Genomic DNA, 21332 nt, shown 5'->3' with positions numbered 1-21332 from the left:
CCGAGCAGTCACCCACACCCCAGCATCAGCCGAAGGATGCAGGCCAGGGCTACCCCACAGCATCCTGAGTGGAGGCACAGCCTGCCCTGACCTTGCCAAGGTCCCAGACACCAAGTCTTCGGCGTTCCCAGAGGGAATCCCTGGCCGCCGGCAGCTGCAGGGCACGGGCGCTGTCTCCAGGTGCAAAGCCAGCAGCCAGGCAGACACCACGCTGCACCCCGCTGAGCCAGCCTCAAGAATGCTTAGCGGGCCCCAGACAAGCGAGCTGGGCGGCGTAGGCACAGGCAGCTCATCACTGGTGGACAGCGCTAAGGGGCGCATCACAAGGAGATGCGCTCAGCCCCTCTCCCATTCCAACCCAACAGCAAGATGTGTGTCGGCAGCAAGCTGCACCAACATATTCACACGCAACCCTTCCAAGCCGGCACCCCAGCAGATCTGCCTCCTAAGCACATTCGTGGCTTTGTATTAACGATGTGAGGAAAAAAAAAAAAGAGAAATCCCTGGCAACATGACCCAAGAATGCGACAAGTCAAAGCCCAGGATTTTATTAACTTGTGCGTTACTTTAAATGCACCATTTTACAAGGACTAACCTCAATCCTGCACAAAATCCTAAGGCATAAGCCTGAGACAAAAAAAAAAGGCAAATGCTCTTAAAACACAGCGCTAGAAAATCCATTGGAAGAGAAATGCAGTGGTGTCGTGCCCAGGTGAAGCCTTGGCATTTAATAAAGCACACCCGCTGCACCGACCGAGCAGAATCCAGGCTTGTTTAAACATCAGGATTAATAGTGAAAGGGGGAAAAAAGAACCCTTTGAAAAATTGAATTTTTGCCCCTGAGATATTTAATTGTAAAACCACAAAGATGCACTTCCCCTCACATCCCCCAAGAAGGGGTTTTGCAGAACCTGCATCTACGAGGCGTTGACAGGTCCTTTCCCAAGTCCTGCTGCACAGGCACAAGAAAGCAGGGACCAAGCCTGTACGTCAAACCCTATCCTTGTGAACACCAGATGAAAAAAGAAACGGGGCTGACTCCTGCTCCTCGGTATACAGGAGAACATCTATAGGGTCTTGGCAGCTCTGCAGATGGACAGGGAAAGCTTCCCACTGCCATCCCACATCCTAGCTCCAAAAGCGGCTCCATCTAGAAATCAGACTCGTCTTATGACACAACACAGCCAAAGTTGGTGCCTCTGAGTTTAGGTGTTCATCAGAAAATTGATGGATTTCTATTGGCACCAATGCCAGACAGCCAAGACGCAGCAGAGGTAGGAATCAGTTAGTCAAAGGAGTCACTTTCCTCCCATTTTCTCACTCCCAGAAGACCAGAAGCGTAACAATCCCACGACAATGTCTTCAAGACAGCATCAAATGTAGAGTAGGACTCATTTTAATGCCCTCAAGACATCTCCAACCCCTTGCAAAATAAAGTCATCAGCACTAGCCACAGATGGGGAGAGAAATGGAAAAACACAGGTCCTACACTAAGGAAAACCAGGAGAGGGCTCTGGCACCCACTTTCCCAGATCTCCAGCAAATCTCATGTTATTTGCTGCAAAGAGACAGGGTAGTGAGTGAAGGCTCCTTACCCACCACCTCTCCTAGGGAATCACGCAAAGTCAAGTCTTCAGACTGACCAGAGGAATCTAACTCAAAACCTCACACTCCCAAACAGCAACACTTCCACATCTCCACAAGAAAATTCACCTGCTCTAAGCACAAAGCATCACCATGCAGCAATAAGCCTTGGCCTCTCAATGGAAACTCCCAGGCTCAGCTGCCTTCAGTGGTTGAAGAGATAATGTTCCTCCTGAGGTCTCTCTGCTCAGCTCCTTGCTCACATGAGCTATTCCATCTTCAAGGGCAGCAGGGGGAAATCCCGCACCACCACTAAAGACAGAGTTGTCTGTAACACCTAAATGCAAAACCCCTAAAGACAAAACACAAGCACAAGGCTGGCCATGCCATTCATCTGAGCTAACTCCAGCTGGTGACACGTCTCCCACAGGGAAAGGGGAACACGACATAACCCAAATACCACCAAAGACTTCCTGCCCCACCATGGACCTGGTCATTCTCCAGGACCAGGTTCACATGGTGACCAAGAAACATATAAACCTACGAGCTCTTTCCTCTGCCCTCATGCTACCAAGATCGGGCTTTTGATACATGTATTTCCAAAATAAATTAAAAGCTGACACACCACAAGAGATGATTCACAGCTGAATGTGACTTTACAGAGCTATTGGACAGACAAGCTCATTTAACTTTCCAAAAGTCCTATCTGAGGTTAGAGGGACTAATCATAAAACATCTAACATCAAAGCCAGCGTCAAATAACAGCAAAGCACATTCCCCAACACAAAGCTTCAGAAACAAAGCAGGCAGGCACATGTGGTTTATGTTACTGCAGTTTTAGCACAGTTAAACATTTCCTAAAAGATTCCCTCTAGATGTGAGCAAAATTAAAATCTACTGTGAATGACACCAGAGCTGGGAGCAGAGAAAGACAGCTTCTCACCTGGGCTGAGTTTTATAATGCACAGGTGAGTCGAGAACAAATTTCTGTTGCCTGCTCAAGCCAGAAACCAGGACTTACCACACTTCCTTTATGAAAAACATTTCTTTCCTGAAAACCTATTTATTATTCTTAAAGCCAAAATTAAGTAATTTGTTGTACTTTATTTTTCAGGTCTCCAGCCTCTTAAAGCTAGCATCGTTTTGCCTGAAGTAATTAATCACCTACTTAAAAGCACATCCCAGCTTCAGAGAGTCTGCTTATACTCTTAAAAAAATATATACTTAAAAGCCAATAAATAAATCTGCTTCAAAAAAAAAAAAAATTCCAGCTGTCACAAGTCTTCCTCACTACCCCAGCACCACCAGCAAGAAACTTGTGGTTTCCATCATCTCCAATTCCACCTTCTGCAATACAGTCCAGAACGTGCTCAAGAAACATCCTGTCTATGAGGGAGCAGCAATAAACAGATCATAAGTCCTAATGCATAATAATCTTTTAACTATATATGTTAAGGGGGAAAAAAATAATTAGAAATGTAAAGAGTTTAATGTTTATTTTAAATGTTCAACAGTTTCCATCATGATACGGCTAATGAACATCTGCTGGCCCCTTTTATGTGGTTTAAAGTATTTTAATATATATGGTAGGATAAAGTAATCTGCTCATAAAGAAAAAATAAAGTAGAAATTAGCAAATTGGAAACATGTTGTACAGCAACCGTCCCACCCAGAATTTAAGAGGGCACAGAAACATTCCACTGCCTTAGCAGCACCCTGACACAGGACAGTTTCACTGGGAAAAAAGTACTTTTCATGACTCATGGTGTTCCTTCCACGTCCACTCCCACTGGATACAGCCTTAAACTTAGACCCAGGAGGAGACCGATCTTTACTCAAAACAAAAGCAACCACAGCTGGCCCTGGAGAGCCCCATCAAAGTGTTTTCCCCAAAATAAACAGCTCTATAAAGCAACACACCACCTAGACTTTTAAAAGCAACTGGATACAAATATAGACTCTGCCCTGTACCGTGTCACAAGAGAGGAAAATCAAATGCTTGCCTAAAATGAATGATTCTTAGAAAAGAATTAAAAAGCCCAAACCTAAACACAGGTTTAGAATCAAAACCTAGAAGTCACTTCAACCACATTCAAAATCCATTGGTATTTTTACCTCTGAAGTTTGCATTTCAACAGGCATCATTACAAAGACATGCCAGCAGAAGCTGAAGACTATCGTGTAACCAAAAGCTTCCAAATCAAAACTCCTCCAATTAAAATGCATTTACAGGTATTGTTTACAGGTATCGGGTCTTGCCTCAACAACCAGGCAGAAGGCTGTTGAAACATGGTCAGAAAATCCCCCATGCTTCCATGTCCAGCTTAATCACCAGACTAAGAACCATGAGAAGGTATCCAGAACTGACCTGCAAAGCATCAGATAAAGCATTCAGCGTTAACTGCAGGCTTGATAAAGGCCAGGCTTCCTCCAAGTGTCTACAAAGCCAGTGCATTTTAAAGCCCTGCTTCATTGTTATTCCAACAGCAAGAGTAAATTTTGCCTATGTACTGGACTGCACACCTCCCATCAGGGCACAATGCCTTATCTAGGGGTTAGGAGCACACATCATGCAGGTTCCCAAGTGGCTGGTTACAACACAAAACTCAACACTTCCTCTCATGTAATCACAAAAGCAATAAAATAGGAGAGTTCCCACCTAAAATTGCCATGGACACTCGCCCACCCATTGGCAGCCACGAGGACTCGAGGGCAAACTCTATTATACCCTAGTGGGAAGTGCCGGCGAGAAACATGAATTTGTTCTGCCGGATCACAGTCTACTGTCAAGACCTACCAAAGGTCTTTTCTCCCTCCAAAAAACCCAAGAGATAATGGTGTAAAAACTTTTGTTCATAAATATTTATGCCAGTGAACTTGTTAAAAATTAACCGCCATCGTTAAAGGTTTTGTATCCTTTAGGATTCCCGGCATGCAGCGCAGTTGCATGCTTTATATTAAGCCTGGCATTTCTGCATTCCTTTCCTGCATGCTTTTGTCATTTGTCTAAAAATTAAAAAGAAAAAAAAAAAGAAAAAACCCCACACACCACACACACACAAAGACGGGATCTGTATACATAATAATAAACCAGTTTTTAAGAAGACAAAGATGCCTGTGTTCAACATCCAAGATCTTTCTTTGAGCAGAAAAAAAAAAAGGGGGGGGGGGAAATCAATTTAATGGCTCCAGTGAGATCAGGGTTTAAGCCTCATTTAAGTTTTACTAAGCATGAAGAAATTATTGGTTGATAATGTGGCATATATGTGTTTTTTTCCCCCGACCTGCCAGCTTTGTAAGCGTGAGGGAGCTGGAGCCCGAAGCAGTGTATCCCCACAAGTACAACCCTCGCCCTCCACACCATCTTCAGAAGGTCATTCCTCACGGATTCTGGTTTTCAATTTTTCAAAGAGATTTTTCCAACCACAGAGAGAAGGAATTTCACATCCGTATGATCCATATTTTTTCACAGGTCTGAGTCAGAAACACAACTGTACAAACATCTGATCTTCATTAACAGCAAATCTCAAATGTGCAAACCTCAGGTCATGACGCCGGGAGCTGGCGGTGTCCATTAAAGAGACCCTTAGAGGGGAACAGTAGTTTTGATTTAGTGCTGGAGAGCATCAAGCAAGCCAGGGTTGGGGTTTTATTTCTTTCCAAGACGTAATGGTTCCCATATAAGCCAACAACCAAGTTCCTATCTTAATTGCAAACACACACACAGAGCCACAAAGTGTTTGTGTCTCTGGTGGCTGGAGCTCTTCTACCTCACCTTCCAGCAGCATCCACAGGATGGATGTGGAAAGTTGGCTGAGGACATCCCAGCTATGCCTCCCGCCCACCCCGGATAAACACGACGCTCCTTACAGCCTTTTGTTTCATGTAAACCTTCCTCCTCCGGCTCAGGGCTGCAAAATGACTGCTGTGACTGGGCTGATACGGGGACAAAAACAGAGGTGTCCAACCTCACATCAGCCACCCGCTGTTGTCTGAAGAGAAGCTGTGCTACAGCCGAGGCCCGAACCCCCCCTGCTCCGAAGGCAAACTCCCAGGGTGAGCATCCCGCACGCCCCTTTCAGGCTGTAAAAACAAGAGATAAATCACCCACCGACTCTGCGGAGCGCTTCCAGAACATGCTGCTTCATCTAAAAAGCCGACAGTTCAGAGGACAATAGGCGCGAGCTCCGATTTCAAAGCTGCGGAGATGGTTTAGACTTGTCAGGGAGTATGAAATGCCAGAGCTGGGACCATCCTCACCGTCCTCTGGCTCACCCAAAGCAGCAGCAGGAAGCTCAGGGAGACAGAGCATGAATGATACTGGATGCCAGCACTGGTGGGATAGGACTTCTCTGTGTTCCACATGCACCTGACCCCAGAGCTCATCTCTTTCCATTGGCTGAAGCTTCATCAGAGCCACATTTCGAAGATAAACACACCCAAAAACTCACTTAAAAAAAGCCACCAAAACAATAAAATCCTTTTGTACAGAATCGGACCTAGTTTTAGGCAACCTCTGCCTCCCACTCTGCTTGCTGTACTCACACCTTGGTGAGCAGGTCAATAAAGCATTGCCCACAGTAAGCTGTTGTCTTCCCTCTCCTCCTAAAGTTGCTGAAGAGCTGCTACTCCTCTCCTGCTACAGAAATTATTTGGTTTGGGGTTACAGAGCATTTTAAACAGAATAATTAATCATCTTAACACAGCCCTTACAAAATACTCATTCACTCGATAGGGAAAAAAAAAAAAAAGTATAATCATGTCCTCAGAGAAAAATCTTTTGTGCTACAGGAATTTTCACTGCATATCCTCACAGGTGGAAGAAGAATTCTGCTGTCTCCTATTTTCACGTCTCATATGGGAAATGCTTTGATGATGTTCTTCTGAATGTAAACCGTACCAAAGGGGATTTAGAGGTTTTTTTCCCCCGAAACAGTTTTTTTTCTTCCCCAAAAATGAAGGAGGGCTCTTTAAATAGACACAGCCGAACTAACCATTCCTTACAACAAAACCCACCCTCCCTTCACTCATTCACGCCATACTCTGGCACAGGATGAATTTACATTTCCCATTTGCAAAACAAATTCTAGCCTAATGTCATTTTAATGAGAAGGCGCATTTCAATCACTTCCAACAGCAACGGGCAGCGGATTGTTTTATGTAAAACACCACGATTTGTTTCTCTTGAAATATACACGGATGTGAGGTGGATTTCGGATGGGGACAGGGACTGTGAAGGACAGAGGGACGAGGATCAACATTTCCTTTCCGACAATGCCCCCCCTCCGCCCGCGCACACAAAAGCCACCTGCCCATGGAGAGAACACGATGCCATTATTCCCACCATCATTCCCACGGCCCCTTCGTCACCGAACGAGAGAGAAAAGGCCGCACGCACCCACCCCCGAAACGCGACAGGCGGCCGGTGGCACCCACCAGCCCACCCAACTTGTCCCCCCAACCTTTCCCTTCACCTTCCACCAACCGGCCCCGCTGGACGTGCCCGGGCAGGCGGCTGGGAAGGGAAAAGCAGAGGGCAAATGCCCCTCTAGAGGTTTTCAAGGGGGGAAAGCCCCTGATGAAGAAGACAAAGACAAACGCTCAGAGCTGTTGGAGAGATGCATTATGTCTATAAACCCACCTCCCGGTGGAGGGCCAGGACCCCCGTGGGTGTGGGTGCTGGAAGTGAAAAGCACCACGGCTGCGGAGTGGCGTGGGGGAGGGGGCGGCAGGGATGCGTGCCCTCCATACAGATCTCTGACGGACGCTTCGCTGAGAGAGGCTGGGGTTGGTTATTGGGGTTATTTTCCCACTCGGATGGACGGCGTCCACGCTGCGGACAGCTGCCGGAGACACCCGCGTACACATATCCCATGCTGGGAGAGGGGGTGACCCCTAGTCCTCCCACCCCCCCCTCCAACCCCAAAGCTGGCATCTTCCCAGCGGAGCACAAGGCGGTCCCTGCCCCCGGGGCAGGATTTTCCTGTCAAACCACAGTCGCGCCAGACAAAAGGCTGAAGTGTTCGGAGGGGACGGAGGGCGATGCGGGGGGACGACGACGACAAAAGCCCCCCAGGGGCCCCGTCCCGGCACTCACCGACTTGGAGCACGTTGTCCACCGCGCCGGTCTCCAGCAGGCGGATGCCGCGGCGGAAGGGCAGCCCCTCGCCCTGCGGCGCGGCGGGGGCGGCGGCGGGGACGGCGGGCGGCGGCGGTCCAGCGGCGGGGCTCTCCTCGCCGGCCGGGGCGGGGGCAGCGGCGGCGGCGGATGGTCCCCCTGCGGCGGCGCTGGCAGGGGATGCGGCGGCGGCGCGGCCGGGCTGAAAGCTTGAGTACATGCAGATCTGCCGTTCGCTGCGGGGGAAGCTCCAGTAAACGATGCGGCGTTGGACGGGCTCGGGGATGCGCTGGAAGCGGCCCTCCACTCGCTCGAAGGCCCAGCTCCCTGCCACCCGCTTGGCCGCCGCGTCCAGGAGCGACTCGGGCTGTAGCAGGCTGCCCGCCCCGCCGCCGGCCCCGCCGCCCCCCGGCCCCACGGATGCCGCCGTCGTCCCCGTCGCCCCCGCTGTCCCCGCCGCCGCCGCGGGGCAGCAGCCGGCCAGAGCCGGAGGGGCTCCGCTGGCCCCCGCGCCTGGCCCTGCGCCGGCCCCTGCGACCCCGGGACGGGGGTGAACAGCCCCGGTGCCCCCCGCCGGGCAGGTCCGGGAACACAAGCGCTTGGGGCCCGGGGCGCCAGCGGGCAGCGGCGGGCGGAGCAGCTCCTCTCCCTCTCCTCCCTCCGCCATGGCTGCGACCGACTGAGCCGGGGGAAGGGAGGAGAGACGGGGAGGAGGAGGGAGGCGGGAGGGAGGGGGGCCGGGGGTGGAGACTGAAGGGGGTGGTCCCGTCGGACGGGAGCCGGCCCCCGCCGGGGCGGGACGTTCCGTGGCCCCCTGCCCGTCTCCGCTGGACCCTCGGCTCCGACCTTGCACCTGCCGGCATGCCGGCTCAGCGGGGCGGGGAGGTGAGATTCGACCTCCCTGATGCCCTCCTTGCTGCGTCCCCAGGCTGGGGCCATGACGGGGACGGGAGGCACGCTCTGTCCCCCGGGCCCAGAGGGCGGGGAGCAGGAAAGCTCCGTGGCTGCCGGTCCCATGGCGCTGGAGGGCGAGGGGGTGTCAAGGCCAGACGAGCGCAAGGAGCTTGTGCTGAGTCAGAGGAAGCAGAGGGGCATCGCGGGGCTGGACATGGCACCGCTCGCACGGAGATGTCCACGGGAACCGGGGGCCATTCCCGCTGCAACCACCACAGTTCCTAGTCTCGATGTCCAGCCTAACCCACAAATCTAAAGCCTAACCCATAGATCACCTTCTGGTCTGCAGTGGGCAGCAGAGCAGGGAGCAGCACCCTGCCCTTTCAGTGAGCATCGGGATTTGCTTTTACTTTTAAAGCCCTGTGGTAAAGATGTTCATCCCACACATCACTGCAGCATCTCTTAGTGCCTCCTGTGGCACACTTGGCCTTTGGGAGCAGAGATGAAGAAACACAGGCAGTGCTAACTCCCAGGGAACTCTCCAGTGAGGTTGCATTAAAGCAATGTCCTTCGGCACAGATTGCTCTAGCTGACACCCCAAAATCAAGGGACCTGACTCCTCACAAGCCTTTCCTTCAGCAGGGGGTGGTAGCAGTACCCCTGGGAGCAGCACAGTGCCGAGATGAAGGGGAAGGTGCTGCTGCTGTGATGTGGCTTGTTACTTTGCTGCTGCATCCAGTAGGCTGGAATCCCAGGATTTTCCTAAGAAATGCATTCCCTTTCTTTTTTCCTGTCTAATTTTAAGTGACAAATCTCTGAGGAAGAGCAGAAATCGCAGGTCTGAGTTCAGTTTTCTTGCTGTTATTCTTAGTGCTTTGAGAATCCAAGACCAACTCCTTTCTATCTGCAGTTCAGTCACATCTAGACCATTACTGGTTACTCTCTTGCTGCAGAGATCCTCTATTTACTCTCACTGCCAGAGCAACAGTACATTTCCTGGAATAACATGGCGATGCAATTAGGGAACAGGAAACTGTTATGCACCTTTGCTATGCCACAAGGTACCTCCAAGCCCAAGGTTTCCTTTGCAGGACTTGTAGGGAACAAACCAGATCTCAGGCAGGTAATGTGAGCAGGCAGAGCTACTGCAATGAGAGTTCTCCATTTTAGAGCTACATGCTAATCGATGAAGGTCAGGGAGAGGTTTTGCTTGAAGGCTGAGGTGTTCCTTGCTGCTGCTGGTCTTTTTCAAGCTAATCAGTGCTAACTGGCAGCAAGGCCTGGCCTCAGGCAGCAGCTATCCAGATTTATTTACAATTCCCCCAGGAATCATGTCCCTATATCTTTAAGCCTGAAAGGAATTTTACTCTCTCTACAACTGTGATGGGGAGCACTTGTGAGCACAGGGTTTTGCCTATCACCTCTGCTCGCCCTAGTGGCAGCGGGACCCAGTGGGAGGAGAATAGCTTGGTCCACCTCTGCCCCTCCATGGCTGCTCAAGGAGCCATCCCAAAGCACTTTCCTGCCCCAAGGTGGATTACGCCTGCCTAGCAGAGACCAGTCCAGCAGGATCTTAAGCTCTTCCAGTGATGGAGGCTGTGGGCTCTGGCGTGCTATCAGCCTGATCTGCTGGCACATTTCACTCCCCACAGCTGCCAGCTCTGCTCAGGTAGGGATTGAATCTGCAGGGGAGCTGAAACACAGCACCCCAGCTTGTCTGGTCCCTCTGTCACCAGAGCCTGCACAACTCACCTAGTGACAACCTTGAGTGTCCTTACTTATGTTGTCCCCAGACAGTGCCAATAAAGAGGATTTTAGACGTCAGCCTGAGTGGCGATGCTATTCATTCCCAATGAGCTGACTTTTCACTGCATAAAACATATAATCTAGACTCAAATCACAGCAAGGTTGGTGCAGTGGTTGGCCAGTCTGTCTCTGGGGGGTTAATGTGTTATTTCAAAGACAAATCAATAATTTTTCTCTCTCTGTCTTTATCTGAACATTTGTTGCTTTCCATTCCTCCCCATCTCTCCCTCTGCCTTTCATTACTGCCTTGAATTCCACAAAGGGGGAGCTCTCCTCCCTCTAGAGAACATGGACAGACCTCTACTCCCCGGGGAAGGATGCAAAACGTCAGCCTCCCACCCAGCCTCTGATTGTGCTCATTGAGAGCCTGGAACCAGGTGCATCAATAATTCACCACACATTTTCCTGAGCCTAGCCGTTTGCTGAGCCTCTACCACCAGCAGCCCCAGTTCCCCTCCTGGCTTCAAGGCTATTTGGTCAAGGTCTCTCTGTGCTACGACTCACCAGTTTCAGGCCTTCTGGCCTGAGCACTGCTGTTACTCACAAAATGCCAATTTTTCATAGTGGCCTCAGAATGCTTTTTATTTAGAGTCCTTGGCTAGAAAATGTACTGATCAAAGAGACTGGAGCCTCTACGGCTCTACACTGCAGTCAGGCAGCAGTGCAGTGTAATATTGTATGAAATTATTTGGGTGCCAACTCAATCAAAAATCTATCTTTAAGTTGTAGCTGCTGTGGGGCAAGAAACCTGCTCTTCTTTTGCTAGAAAATAAACTCCAGAAACAAATTCGAGGAAATAGATGCTGCTGTGATGTCTTCTATCGGTTTCCTAGTGCTTGGGTTTGTTCTGTGGTAGATACAGTAAGTGCTGGTAGCTGTCACATTTCAGCCCAAGGGGATGCCACCTCTTTGACTGCTGTCACCTGCATATCTTCATGTAGCTGCTCTCCTCTCCCCACCATGCTGAAATCACATCCTCAGCAGAACGACCGCCTTTCACTGAGCATCTTCCCCTCTCTTGGCTACTGCCATGCCTCTTTGACATTGCTTTGACTCTGAACAGTTAGTGTTTGTGCTGTCACTAACATAAGTAACACAAGCTGAGCCTCGCAGCAGTGATAGCAGAGCTTTGCAAGACCCACTGAGCACCAAGGAAGTCCCCTGATGACAGGTGAAGATATGCAAGAGTAGCAGAAGCTTTATGGCCAGTTAACAATGGGAAAGGAATTGGATAGCAAAGTGCAGGCAGTCACCAAGCTCCTGCTCCAGAGTGGGCAAAATTTGGCTTATCAGCAGCCAAGCTGTGGCTAGAGCAGCCAGTTCTAGGCACTCGTTGGAAGCATGGCCATTTCTGCATTTCTTGTGTGCTGGTGTTGTTCAGAGCAGAGGCAGGAGGCAAAGGATACAGAGAGTAAGACAGTTTGCAGCTCCCCTACGTTAACGCTCCCAGGAGTAAAGGGATCTATTGCCCAGGATAGTTATTCCTTAGCCTCAGTGTGGAGCCGATGTCTGGGAAGAGACAGGGAGCATTGGCTTATGAAATAATTGACCTTGCGAGCAAGAGGAGGAATACCTTGGTTTGGTTCTCCATGTAGTTGATATTTTTAGATTCTCCAGTGCCTAGTAAGGTCTCTGACAAAGCATAAGCTTGAGCTGGAGCTTTTTGCCATGAAACTGTTTGAATCCCCCATGGATTCTCCACTGACTCATTAGTGCTGAGTTATTGCTGTGCTCTTCTTTCAGCAGGGACTCAAATACAAAGTTGCTTTCTGCTAGCCAGCCAGTTATTTTATGAAACTTCTCAGAACTGACAATTTCAAGGATCTCCTTCAGGTGTAACTGCAATTGTCTGTGCACTAAAAAGGGAAATGGTAGGACCAAAAGCTGCCCTTTCCAGCACAGAGCTGAATTCAGACATCAGGCACAGGATGGCAGCTCTTGCCCTCACTTTGACACAGGAATGGTTCTGCTTGCCTGTGCATCTACTCAGAGATGCGTAAGTTTAAAGCAGGGGATGCTCAGACTGCTGTAACTTCTTTACTCTTCATCTACTGCCAAGAGGGAAGTAATTCCCAAGAAAAACCTCAGGCTGTCCTTGGTCCAGGATCGAGGATGCTTGCACACAGCACTGTGACATGCCCTCCCCAGGGCACTCTGTAACACATTATCTCTGCTTGCCATGCATCACAGGCACCACAAGTTTGGCTCCAGAAGGGCTGAGGGTCCTGGATGATCTCAGCAGGAGGCTGGGGAGAGAGGTGAGCAGCACAAGCCAGTAAACTCTCCTGTGTGGATAGAGTTGGTGGGGCGGAATGAAGCTTGCAAAGTTCTTTTGTGCAGCTGGAGAGGGAGTACCTAGGAACAGAAGGGCAGGAGGAGCAAGGAGATGGTGTAAGGCAGCAGAGAAGGGAGAAAAATGCAGCAAGGTGCTCTAGTACCAAGTGTCAGGCTGGGATGGGGCAGACTTGGACTCCCCTTTGTACCCCACCAGAGAGTCATGGCTGTCGGAAGCTGTTGTTCTCTCTCCCACACACACATTAAATCTCTGGCATGCTAGGGCTGCCTTCCCCCAGCCCCCACAACATTAGCAAAGTGCTGAGCCTCTCTCTTCCTTGCCACGGAGATTTCTGCACCCTTCCAGCAAACGCATTTGCTGTGCAGGCCAGCAATTAGGCACAGAGGAGCTGCTGGGTGAAGACCCTCGGCTCCCAGAAGAACCAGTCACCTCCCCAGCGCGGAGTCTGAAAGCATAGAGCGCTCCAGAAAGTTACTCAGCTCTGCACTGGAGAGTGGCATCCATCCCGGGCAGGCTGGCTGCGGTGGGGCTGAGCTCAGCAGAAAGCAGCCCCAGACTGATTGCCCGCCTCTCAGATACTGAAGCTCCCTCCCCTTAATTAGAGATGCTAAAATAACCAGGGAATCGTTTTGCAGGCTACAAGAGTATGAATAAATTATGTCAAAGTGAGGTGTAAACAACATTCCCATTAGCCCTAGGATCGGGTCTGCCCTGGCTTCCCAGACGTGCGTGAGTCACAGGGTCCAGCTGGGTGGGAAGTCAAAATCAGGCCAGGGCTGGGGCTCTCCTTCACCCAGGGTCCTGCTGCCCTCTCCGGGGCGGAGGACCGATGGTGGCTCACACAACAACCCAGGAGATCACACGAAAACCTTTTTGCACCATGGCAGCCTTATCACTCTCTGCCTTAACACATTTTGCAAATGTTAATTAAAATGTAAATAACTCTGGGTGGGGAATGGTCTTCGGGGGGGGAGGGAGAGCTTAAACCGCTGGGAAACAACACGCTGAGAACCAACTTCACTCTTCCGGGAGAAAAGAAACAGAGCTGCACTGCAGAGGAGGTAACACAGATTCTGGGAGCTGAAGAACAGCGCAGAAGAGGCTGAAAGCTGGGCAAGCTCTTGGCGCTGAAGCGTGATTAACCACGGAACAAGGGCGCCATGGAGCCCGTCTGAAGCGGAGGTGCGAAACCCGGGCACCGGCTCCCGGCCCAGCCGGGAGAGGCTCCCGCAGGGTGGGCAGAGCCGCCTGCCACCACCCACGCCGCGTCTAATGGACCATGAGGCACAGCTGATTGGCCGAGATGTTACAATAACCCATGGCTGATTGGCTGGGAGGTTACAATGCCCCATGGCTGATTGGCTGGTTGGCCACATTGTTGGATGCTAGTTGGCTGTGTGACCTTAGAATCAGAATCATTTAGGCTGGAAAACCTTTAAGATCGTCGAGTCCCAATGTAAATTACTAAATGCTGATTGGCTGCGTGGATGGAAGAGAAAACCCCAAACTAGTAACAACCCAGCTTTGGCAAAAGCCAAATTATTTCATGCCAGTTCAACTCCGCCTGGTACCTGCACCATCTTGACAGTCTTAAAGAGCTGCAGCTCCTCAGGTGCTTCTAGGACCATCACTGTCACATCTGCCACCATCTCAGGCCACTCTCAGTATCAGGTTGCAGAAGGTAGAGTTCAGACACCTGAAGCATCTGGTCTGAGTCATTCCTTACCATTGATTTCAACGATTTACTGCAAACTCATTTCCACCACCACATCCATGTCGATAAAAAAAAAGACTCCTGCTCTGCTTTCTTTAAACTGCTCTGGACCCACCAGAAAGGAAAGAAAGAGTTGGGATGGGTTCTTGTAGGTCAGCAAATGGTCAGGGAGAGACTTTGGAAGGAGGAAAGAGGTAAGAGGGGGAATAACAAGAGGAGAATCTGTTGAATGCACCTTTGCTCAAAGGTTAGAGAAGTGCCTTCATCCTGCGTTCCTGGGGACTGCTTTGGGGTGGCTCTGCTCTCCCTTTGCCAGCAGACAAAACATGGGGTACGCTGAGCAGTGGGCCTTTGAAAAATCAAGGGCTGGGCTTTATCCCACTGGTGATCAAGATCTGTGATTGATGCTGAGGGTGGTGATGGGAATGGATGAGGACAATATTTGATGCACTTCCTCAGGCCTATCTCTACCAGACTCCATCACTAGTGACCATGCAAGGGACACAAGTCACTGAGGCTTGGTCATTTTTGCAGCTCTTTCTCTGCCTGTCTCATCTCTTTCAGTGACGCTACACTGAGATGAGTCTGGATCTATTCACTAGGGATGTCAGCAAGTCGACCAAAACAGGGGATGATCTCTCTGGCCCTCATTTCCCAGCCTCTATCTCACGGTGGAGACACATAGCTGCCATTCCCAGGCAGCAGCATTCATCCTCACCCGACAAAAGCAAGAGGGGCCTGGATGGGCTGGACTTGGGGGACAGAAATGCACATGCCTGCATTTATTTTGCCTAACAACAGTGATCTTTCTGTATATTTTCATTCTGTTTTCCTAGGCTCAGCTGCCTCCTCAATGAAATGTTTCCAAAGCAGCCTGGCTTGGCAGCATGCCAGCCCTGACTGCCAGATGAATGGGCGGAGGAGGAGGGACCCATTCCTCTTCTTGACACAGCATCGCTGCACAAGAGGCCTCTGTTGACATTAGGACTGGCTGTTCCCCCTCTACCGAGAGGATCTGCCTGTCCCTCAGCAGGAGTAATACACAGGGCCAAGGCTGCATGTGATGTGGGATTGGAATCTGTCCTCCTCCAGAGTGATACCACAGCCGTGGACACCAGAGTACCACGGTGCATCCTCCTCCAGAGTGGTCGCACAGCCAAAGACACCAGGGTACACTGCTACAGCACTGCCAGGATCTGAAGTCAGCACTGGATGCAAAGATGATGTTAATGCCCCTATAACACCTCACCTCCACTCTGTGAAAAGCTTTCCCTCAGCACCAACACAAGTTCTGTAGAGATCCACGTCTCCAGCACATTTCAAGGGGGAGTGGTGCCACAAGAACAGAACCCCAAACCCCTCAGGCCTTTGGATAATAATATATGAAGCAGCATCAGCTTTCATCCTAAACCCTTGCCATTAGTCAGGCAGGTAAGCCTTCACCCAAACAGTGTTGCAATCTTTCCTACACCTCAACTTCCCTACCCAAAACAAAATAGCAACCCAAGCCTTCAGGGCTGGAAGTCATCTGCTGGGAGGTAATTAAATGGTAGCAGTGCAATATGGTGCCAGTGGACTACCCACCCAGCACCAAATGTGATCCTTCTATCTGTCACTGCTAATTGCAGATCTGGTCACCAGCAAGAGAATGCAAATCTGTGTATGTCTCACTCATCACCTGTCACCTCTTTGCCAGGGACACTATTAGGAGCCATGTAAGGAAAAGATATGGAATTTAACAACACAGCTAAGAAAGCATCAGGAGGCCAAATAAAGAACTAAAAGTCATCAGCATTCTCTGTCTGCATCTCTTTCTACTGGCTGGCTCCCCTGGCATCTCCTGCTGGTGGCCAGCACCCAGCTGCTGCAAGCCAAGGACCAGAGGCTGGCTCAGAAAACATGGCCTGCAGAACACCACAGGGACACAGACTGCTCCCAGCAGCCATGGTGGGGAGAGGGCTCTGCCTGGATCTGGTGGAAAAGAGGCCAACCATGCATCGATAAGATGAATTAGTTGTCTCGGCAGCACCAGCAAAATGAGTGAGAGGAGTGGAGCCCGTGAGACCCTGCCTGCTTTGTTTCAATTACAGCAGCTGCCAGAAGAAAAAGATAACCTCAATATTGATGGCAGAAGTAGCAGACAGAGGTGCCCTTGCAGGCTGCTGGGAGCAGGTAGAGGAGGAAGGGGGAGGAGGAAGGAGGGAGCAAGAAAGATGGTGGAGGAAGAGCAGGGTCTCAGCCAGCGACCTGTGGGAGAGGCTGACTGGCTTCCCCAGAACAGTGTGAAAGATTGTCTGATGCTGTTACCCTCGTCCCCACAAGGAACAGCTCCTCTTTGTCTTGCCACAGTGGCTGGGCAGAACACACCCCTGCAGAGACAAGGCAGCGGGGTGCAGCCTCCCACGACATGGGGCAGGAATTCATCTCAGTGTCATCATCAGAACATGCACCACACATAGCACCGTAGAGTGCAGAGCAGAAGTAACATCTCTTGTTCCTCATTCAGACTGTGGGGGCCAGGCGTGCAGCACTCAACTGCTTGAGAGCATGACACTCTCACAATAGGGACTGTTCTGGCCACTGGGGATAAGACACACAAGATGACGTTGGGCAGATGTCCCAATATCACGCCTGCAAACCAGAGATGGAGGTGTTGTGCTAAACTTCCTCCTGGCAGTGTGCTGCCCTGGGGCTACTAAACTGTGGGTGTCACATTCTACCAGAAACTATGAAGAGGTGGGGGTCTATTTGGTCTTTAACCCCTTTACCTCCAGGTCCCTGCACAGGGGAATGCAAATCACTGCCAGTTGTTGCTTCATAGGGTTCATATCCAGCTCCAAGTCTCTCCCTGTCCCCAGGGCCAGCCCGAGTGAGCCTCCCTCTCCAAGGAAAGGGTCCCACCAGAGGCCAGGCTGAGCAGAGTTCGCTTCACAGAGGTTTTATTCGTATTCCAGATATCCTCATCACCCTCCGATATTGCTTCTCCCCCAGAAAACACGTCAGGAATCTCATCTCCATCCTCCCAGGTCTGTGGGCCCTGGATAAAGCCCCTAGGTCTCCAAGAGGGGACAAGGCCACCATCTTGCGGCCACCTATCACCACTGCACATACCCACGTGCAAGGCCTGGAGGGTCCTCATGATGTGACAGCTATGGTGGTGCAGAGTTTAGACCACGGGGAGCTGCAACCTCCCACACACTCCTAGTGTGTCCATCCCCTGGAATCACATCTTGCTGGGCACTCTCTGTTCCTTCCCTTGCTCCCCAGCCAGGACCCCTAAGGGTGCCAGGACAGGAAGAACATGCCAGCAGTGCCGCTCCCATCCCAGTTCTGGCCTCCCCGCCCCTGCCCTGCTTCTCCGTGCAGTGTCAGCCAACAGTGACCAGGGACCTCCCGGTTTGCACAGCAGGCTTCATTGAGCACGGAAACACAGGCAACGGCAGAGAAAGGCTCAGAACCGAGTCCTGGGGCTGGAAATGGAGCACCTCAGGAGGTCTGAGTGAGATTTTCATCCCTGGTTACAGCACACACTCCTGTATGACCCACATAGGGGATGCTAGAGGGGGTTGTAATAACACTGTTGGAGAGCAGCAGGCCAAAGAAAGTCCTTTTGTACCCCTGGGAAGCGAGTTTGTGTGGTCTGCACACTACTGGGTTCTGCATAGGTGCCTGGCTTAGTGCTCATTTCTTTCCTTTTGCTTGCTCTCCTTATGATGGAGCTGGTTGTGGTCTTCATGGTGACGGTGAACACGGGTGGCAGGTTCACGGTCTTCACTTAGAGCTGTGGGTCTCTCACTGCTGACCTTGTGGTGGTGGTGATGATGGAGGGGGTTGTGCTGATAGACTGGGGTCTGCAACTCCTCCTCTTCTTGAGGAAGCGGGCTCAGGGTTACAGGGACCTCCATGGTACTGTTAGCCTGAGATAAGTAACAGAGGGGCTGGTGTGGTATGTGAATGCACACAGAGCCTCACAGCAAGCCTGTGAGCATACCTGTGAGCTGGGATGAAAGCAGACCAGCATCTACATTTCAGAAAGCAGTGTGGGTCAGAGACAGGGCTCCCAGCCCTGACTCAGGACACAGGGAGGACAGCAGAGGCTGGAGCACAGACAGCACAAGCCCTTGTACTTGTAGCCTTTGGCTCAAGCTGTTTGGGGGTGAGGGAATTCCTGACATAGGAAAGGGACTTTGCATATAATATTCTTGATGGATTTTCCTCCTAGGAAGAAACTAGTCACCTGCTGAGCCCACAGCTATGTCCTTTTCTTTACTCTGAGCTTGCCACCTCTAAGCCCATTGCCTGCTGCTGTCTTACATCAGAACAGCAAGTGATTGTAGTTAGCTTTTCCAGACCTGGGCTATGATCCCTTTAGTCCATTCCTTCTCCGTTTGAAAGCCCTGACCCGTTTAAACGCCCTTATTCCAGACCTTTCATCACCTTCCCTCTCAAACATGGCCGAGGCTGACTGCAAACCCAGAGGCTGTCTTCGATGTGAAGATAAGATTGTTCTTTTCCCTGATGTGCAAGGCCAAAAGAGAGAAGGGAGCCCGGCTCCAGTGAGCGTCCCTGCTCCTTACCTCCCGGGTGGTGTTGGGGTAGAGGGAGCAGTTGCCGCAGAAGTCCTTGCTGTGGGTGAAGCGGATGGCCGACTCCACGTAGGGGAAGTGGAGGAAGCTGTAGGGCAGCTGGATATGGAACGCCAGGCGGCCGCACCTGTGGGGAGAAGCCACGGCCTGGCTCAAGGCAGGGGGCGTGGGGCACCCCGGCCCAGCTACGGGAGGAGTCTTTGGAAGCCCACCAAACACTCCGCAATCCCCCCGGAAAGCCTCGGCCATGCTGAGGGACACTCACCGGTCATAGACGAGGAAATCGTCCTTGTCGCCCCCCAGGACGTGCCAGACGTCAGGCTCCTCCGGCTCCGGCTGGTAGACAGGGACGCCCGGCGGGGCGTGGCGCTCCAGCTCCCCGAACATGAGGCGGGAGAGCGGTGCCTTCTCGTTGACAATCATGTAGCGAACGTCCACCGTGCCCTGCCGGGACAGCTTCTCCCGCAGGCCCCCGAGGCTGCGGGGATGGAGGCACTGGGAGGGCGGTGCCGGTGCGGAACGGCCACCACACTGTCCCCCACGGTGGCGGGGTTAGGCTCAGGGTAGGGAGAGCAGGACTCACCTGCGGGCCTGCTGCAGACAGAATTGTCAGCTGGCCTTCAGCAGGGCCACCACCGTCACCTGCCCTGCCGCCCCTGCCATGGGGTTCGAGCCGTTGACCCTCCATGCTGGTGCCTCCTGGCAGAGCCGGCTGTTGTTGGCCAACACCTCAGAGGCTGCGGCCAGCCCCAGCCACGTGGCCAGGGCCAACACCAGCAGTCCCATCCCCGACCCTTGGCCTGGCAGGGGAAAGCAGGGCATCAGTGTCCCCTCTGCCCTAGGGCTCAACCCAGTAGGGTCCTCCCAGCACTGCTGCTCACCACTCTGGAGCAGACAAGGACTGGTGGGCAACGTCAGACTGGGCACTGCAAGCCAGAACCCCCACACCAGGAGAGTGAGGAAAGAGGGATGAGGTGAGGCAATCAGGGCACCTAGTTGCCAAGAAACACAGCACCTAGCTTTTGTGGCCACTGGCTGCCACCAGCTATGTGTCACAGTCTCTCGCAGCAGCAAAGCACATGCTCCCCACATCAGGGATGAAGGTCCTGCTCCCCCCATGGGCCCTCTCTGCCTCCCTGATCCCCAAACCAAAGTCCGGCCGCAGTCAGGGGTTTTTCATTGCCCCATATGGGAGCCAGGATGCAACCCTTACTGTTTCAGTCCCCAGCCAAGGGTGACAGGAACAGGGATGACTTCACCTTCAGGTCACCTTGAGAGTCCTTCATGTCCCATGAAGTGTTGGAGTGGCACAGAACCTTTACTCCCCTTCCCGCAATATCTGCCTGAAGCCCATTCCTCTCACAGCCCCCTAACCCTACGCACCCCAAGATATGCCTGGTCCCTGCAGACAGTACATTTAACAGTGAGGGGAGGAACACGGAGCTGGGGAATGATCTGGGGAGGTGGGGAGGGAGCAGTCAGCTGCAGAGTCTGGTCAGGATGGATGTACCCCCAATCCCCATTCCCCACAAGAACGAGCCCTCAGTACAGTACCTCACTCCTCACTGCTGTCCTCTGTCCAGATCTGGCTTCCAGCCCCAGCAGCTCTTGGCAATGCCCAGCTAACCCCAGTCTCCCTTTTATCTCCTGTCCACTCTCCCCGCCCCGGAGGGAGGAGAAGAGCCGAACTGGAGCAGCAGGGATTGCACTTCTGCCACTACCACCTGCCTTGGGGGATGGCAACAAGGCAGGCACTGTCCCACACTGCCATGAGGCTTCAGTCCTGATGCTGCAGCCCAGCCTAAGCTGAGCTGGGGTAAAGCAGTGCCTGGTGCTGGCTGGGCTAGCGCAGAGGGTACCAGGCAGTGCCATGGGGGAAAAACAGACACGGCTGCTCAAAACCACTCTACAGGCACAGGAGGACTGGGAGCATTGCCAAGGACACTGCTTACACCAAAGGACTGCAGGATGTGGGATGACATTGAACCATGCCACTCATGCACAGGGTTTCAGGGGAGCTGCCAACGCAGCCTCTGCCATCCTACAGCCAAAATGATGAGTGTCTGGCCCACAACCCTGGGGTACTGGAGCTCCTTGGCTCCCTGCCCAGCACAGTGTCACTCCAGAAGCCTTGCTATCCTGCTGCATAGTACTATGGTTGCTCTTGGGCCACACAGCAAGCCTCCAGCACCCAGTCCCACACCTCCTGACCAGCCCTTTGCTGTGGTGGTTCGAAGAACCAGTGCTCCCTTGGGAAATCACAGCACTGGTGGATTCCTCTCCCAGCCAAACAAGAGGAGCTCGTCACTTTGGCCACACACGGACATCTCTGCA

General features: G+C 52.1%; 2 protein-coding genes across 2 annotated transcripts in view; both read right to left on the bottom strand.

Annotated features, from left to right (window-relative positions):
• ZSWIM5 (zinc finger SWIM-type containing 5) overlaps window positions 1–8402 on the bottom strand; it is a 105337-nt gene extending 96935 nt beyond the window's left edge. The window contains exon 1 of the mRNA XM_064147689.1: window positions 7682–8402. Within this exon, the coding sequence (XP_064003759.1) occupies window positions 7682–8369 (688 nt within the window). The 5' untranslated portion in view covers window positions 8370–8402. The remainder of the gene's footprint in view (window positions 1–7681) is intronic.
• Window positions 8403–17334: 8932 nt separating this feature from the next.
• On the bottom strand, window positions 17335–20657 carry LOC135177550 (selenoprotein Pb-like). Its single transcript, XM_064147688.1, has 5 exons — window positions 20553–20657; window positions 19582–19798; window positions 19264–19476; window positions 18990–19125; window positions 17335–18329 (listed from the first exon to the last, which is right to left on the bottom strand). The coding sequence occupies exons 2-5, from the start codon at window positions 19782–19784 to the stop codon at window positions 18087–18089; spliced, it is 795 nt and encodes a 264-aa protein (XP_064003758.1). The 5' UTR covers window positions 19785–19798; window positions 20553–20657; the 3' UTR covers window positions 17335–18086.
• Between the last annotated feature and the right edge of the window lie 675 nt (window positions 20658–21332).

The sequence above is a fragment of the Pogoniulus pusillus genome, chromosome 8 (assembly GCF_015220805.1).
Source record: "Pogoniulus pusillus isolate bPogPus1 chromosome 8, bPogPus1.pri, whole genome shotgun sequence".
NCBI classification, from domain to species: Eukaryota; Metazoa; Chordata; class Aves; order Piciformes; family Lybiidae; genus Pogoniulus; species Pogoniulus pusillus.
The sequence above is the reverse complement of the archived record's forward strand: the minus strand, read 5'-3'. Positions and strand labels throughout refer to the sequence as shown.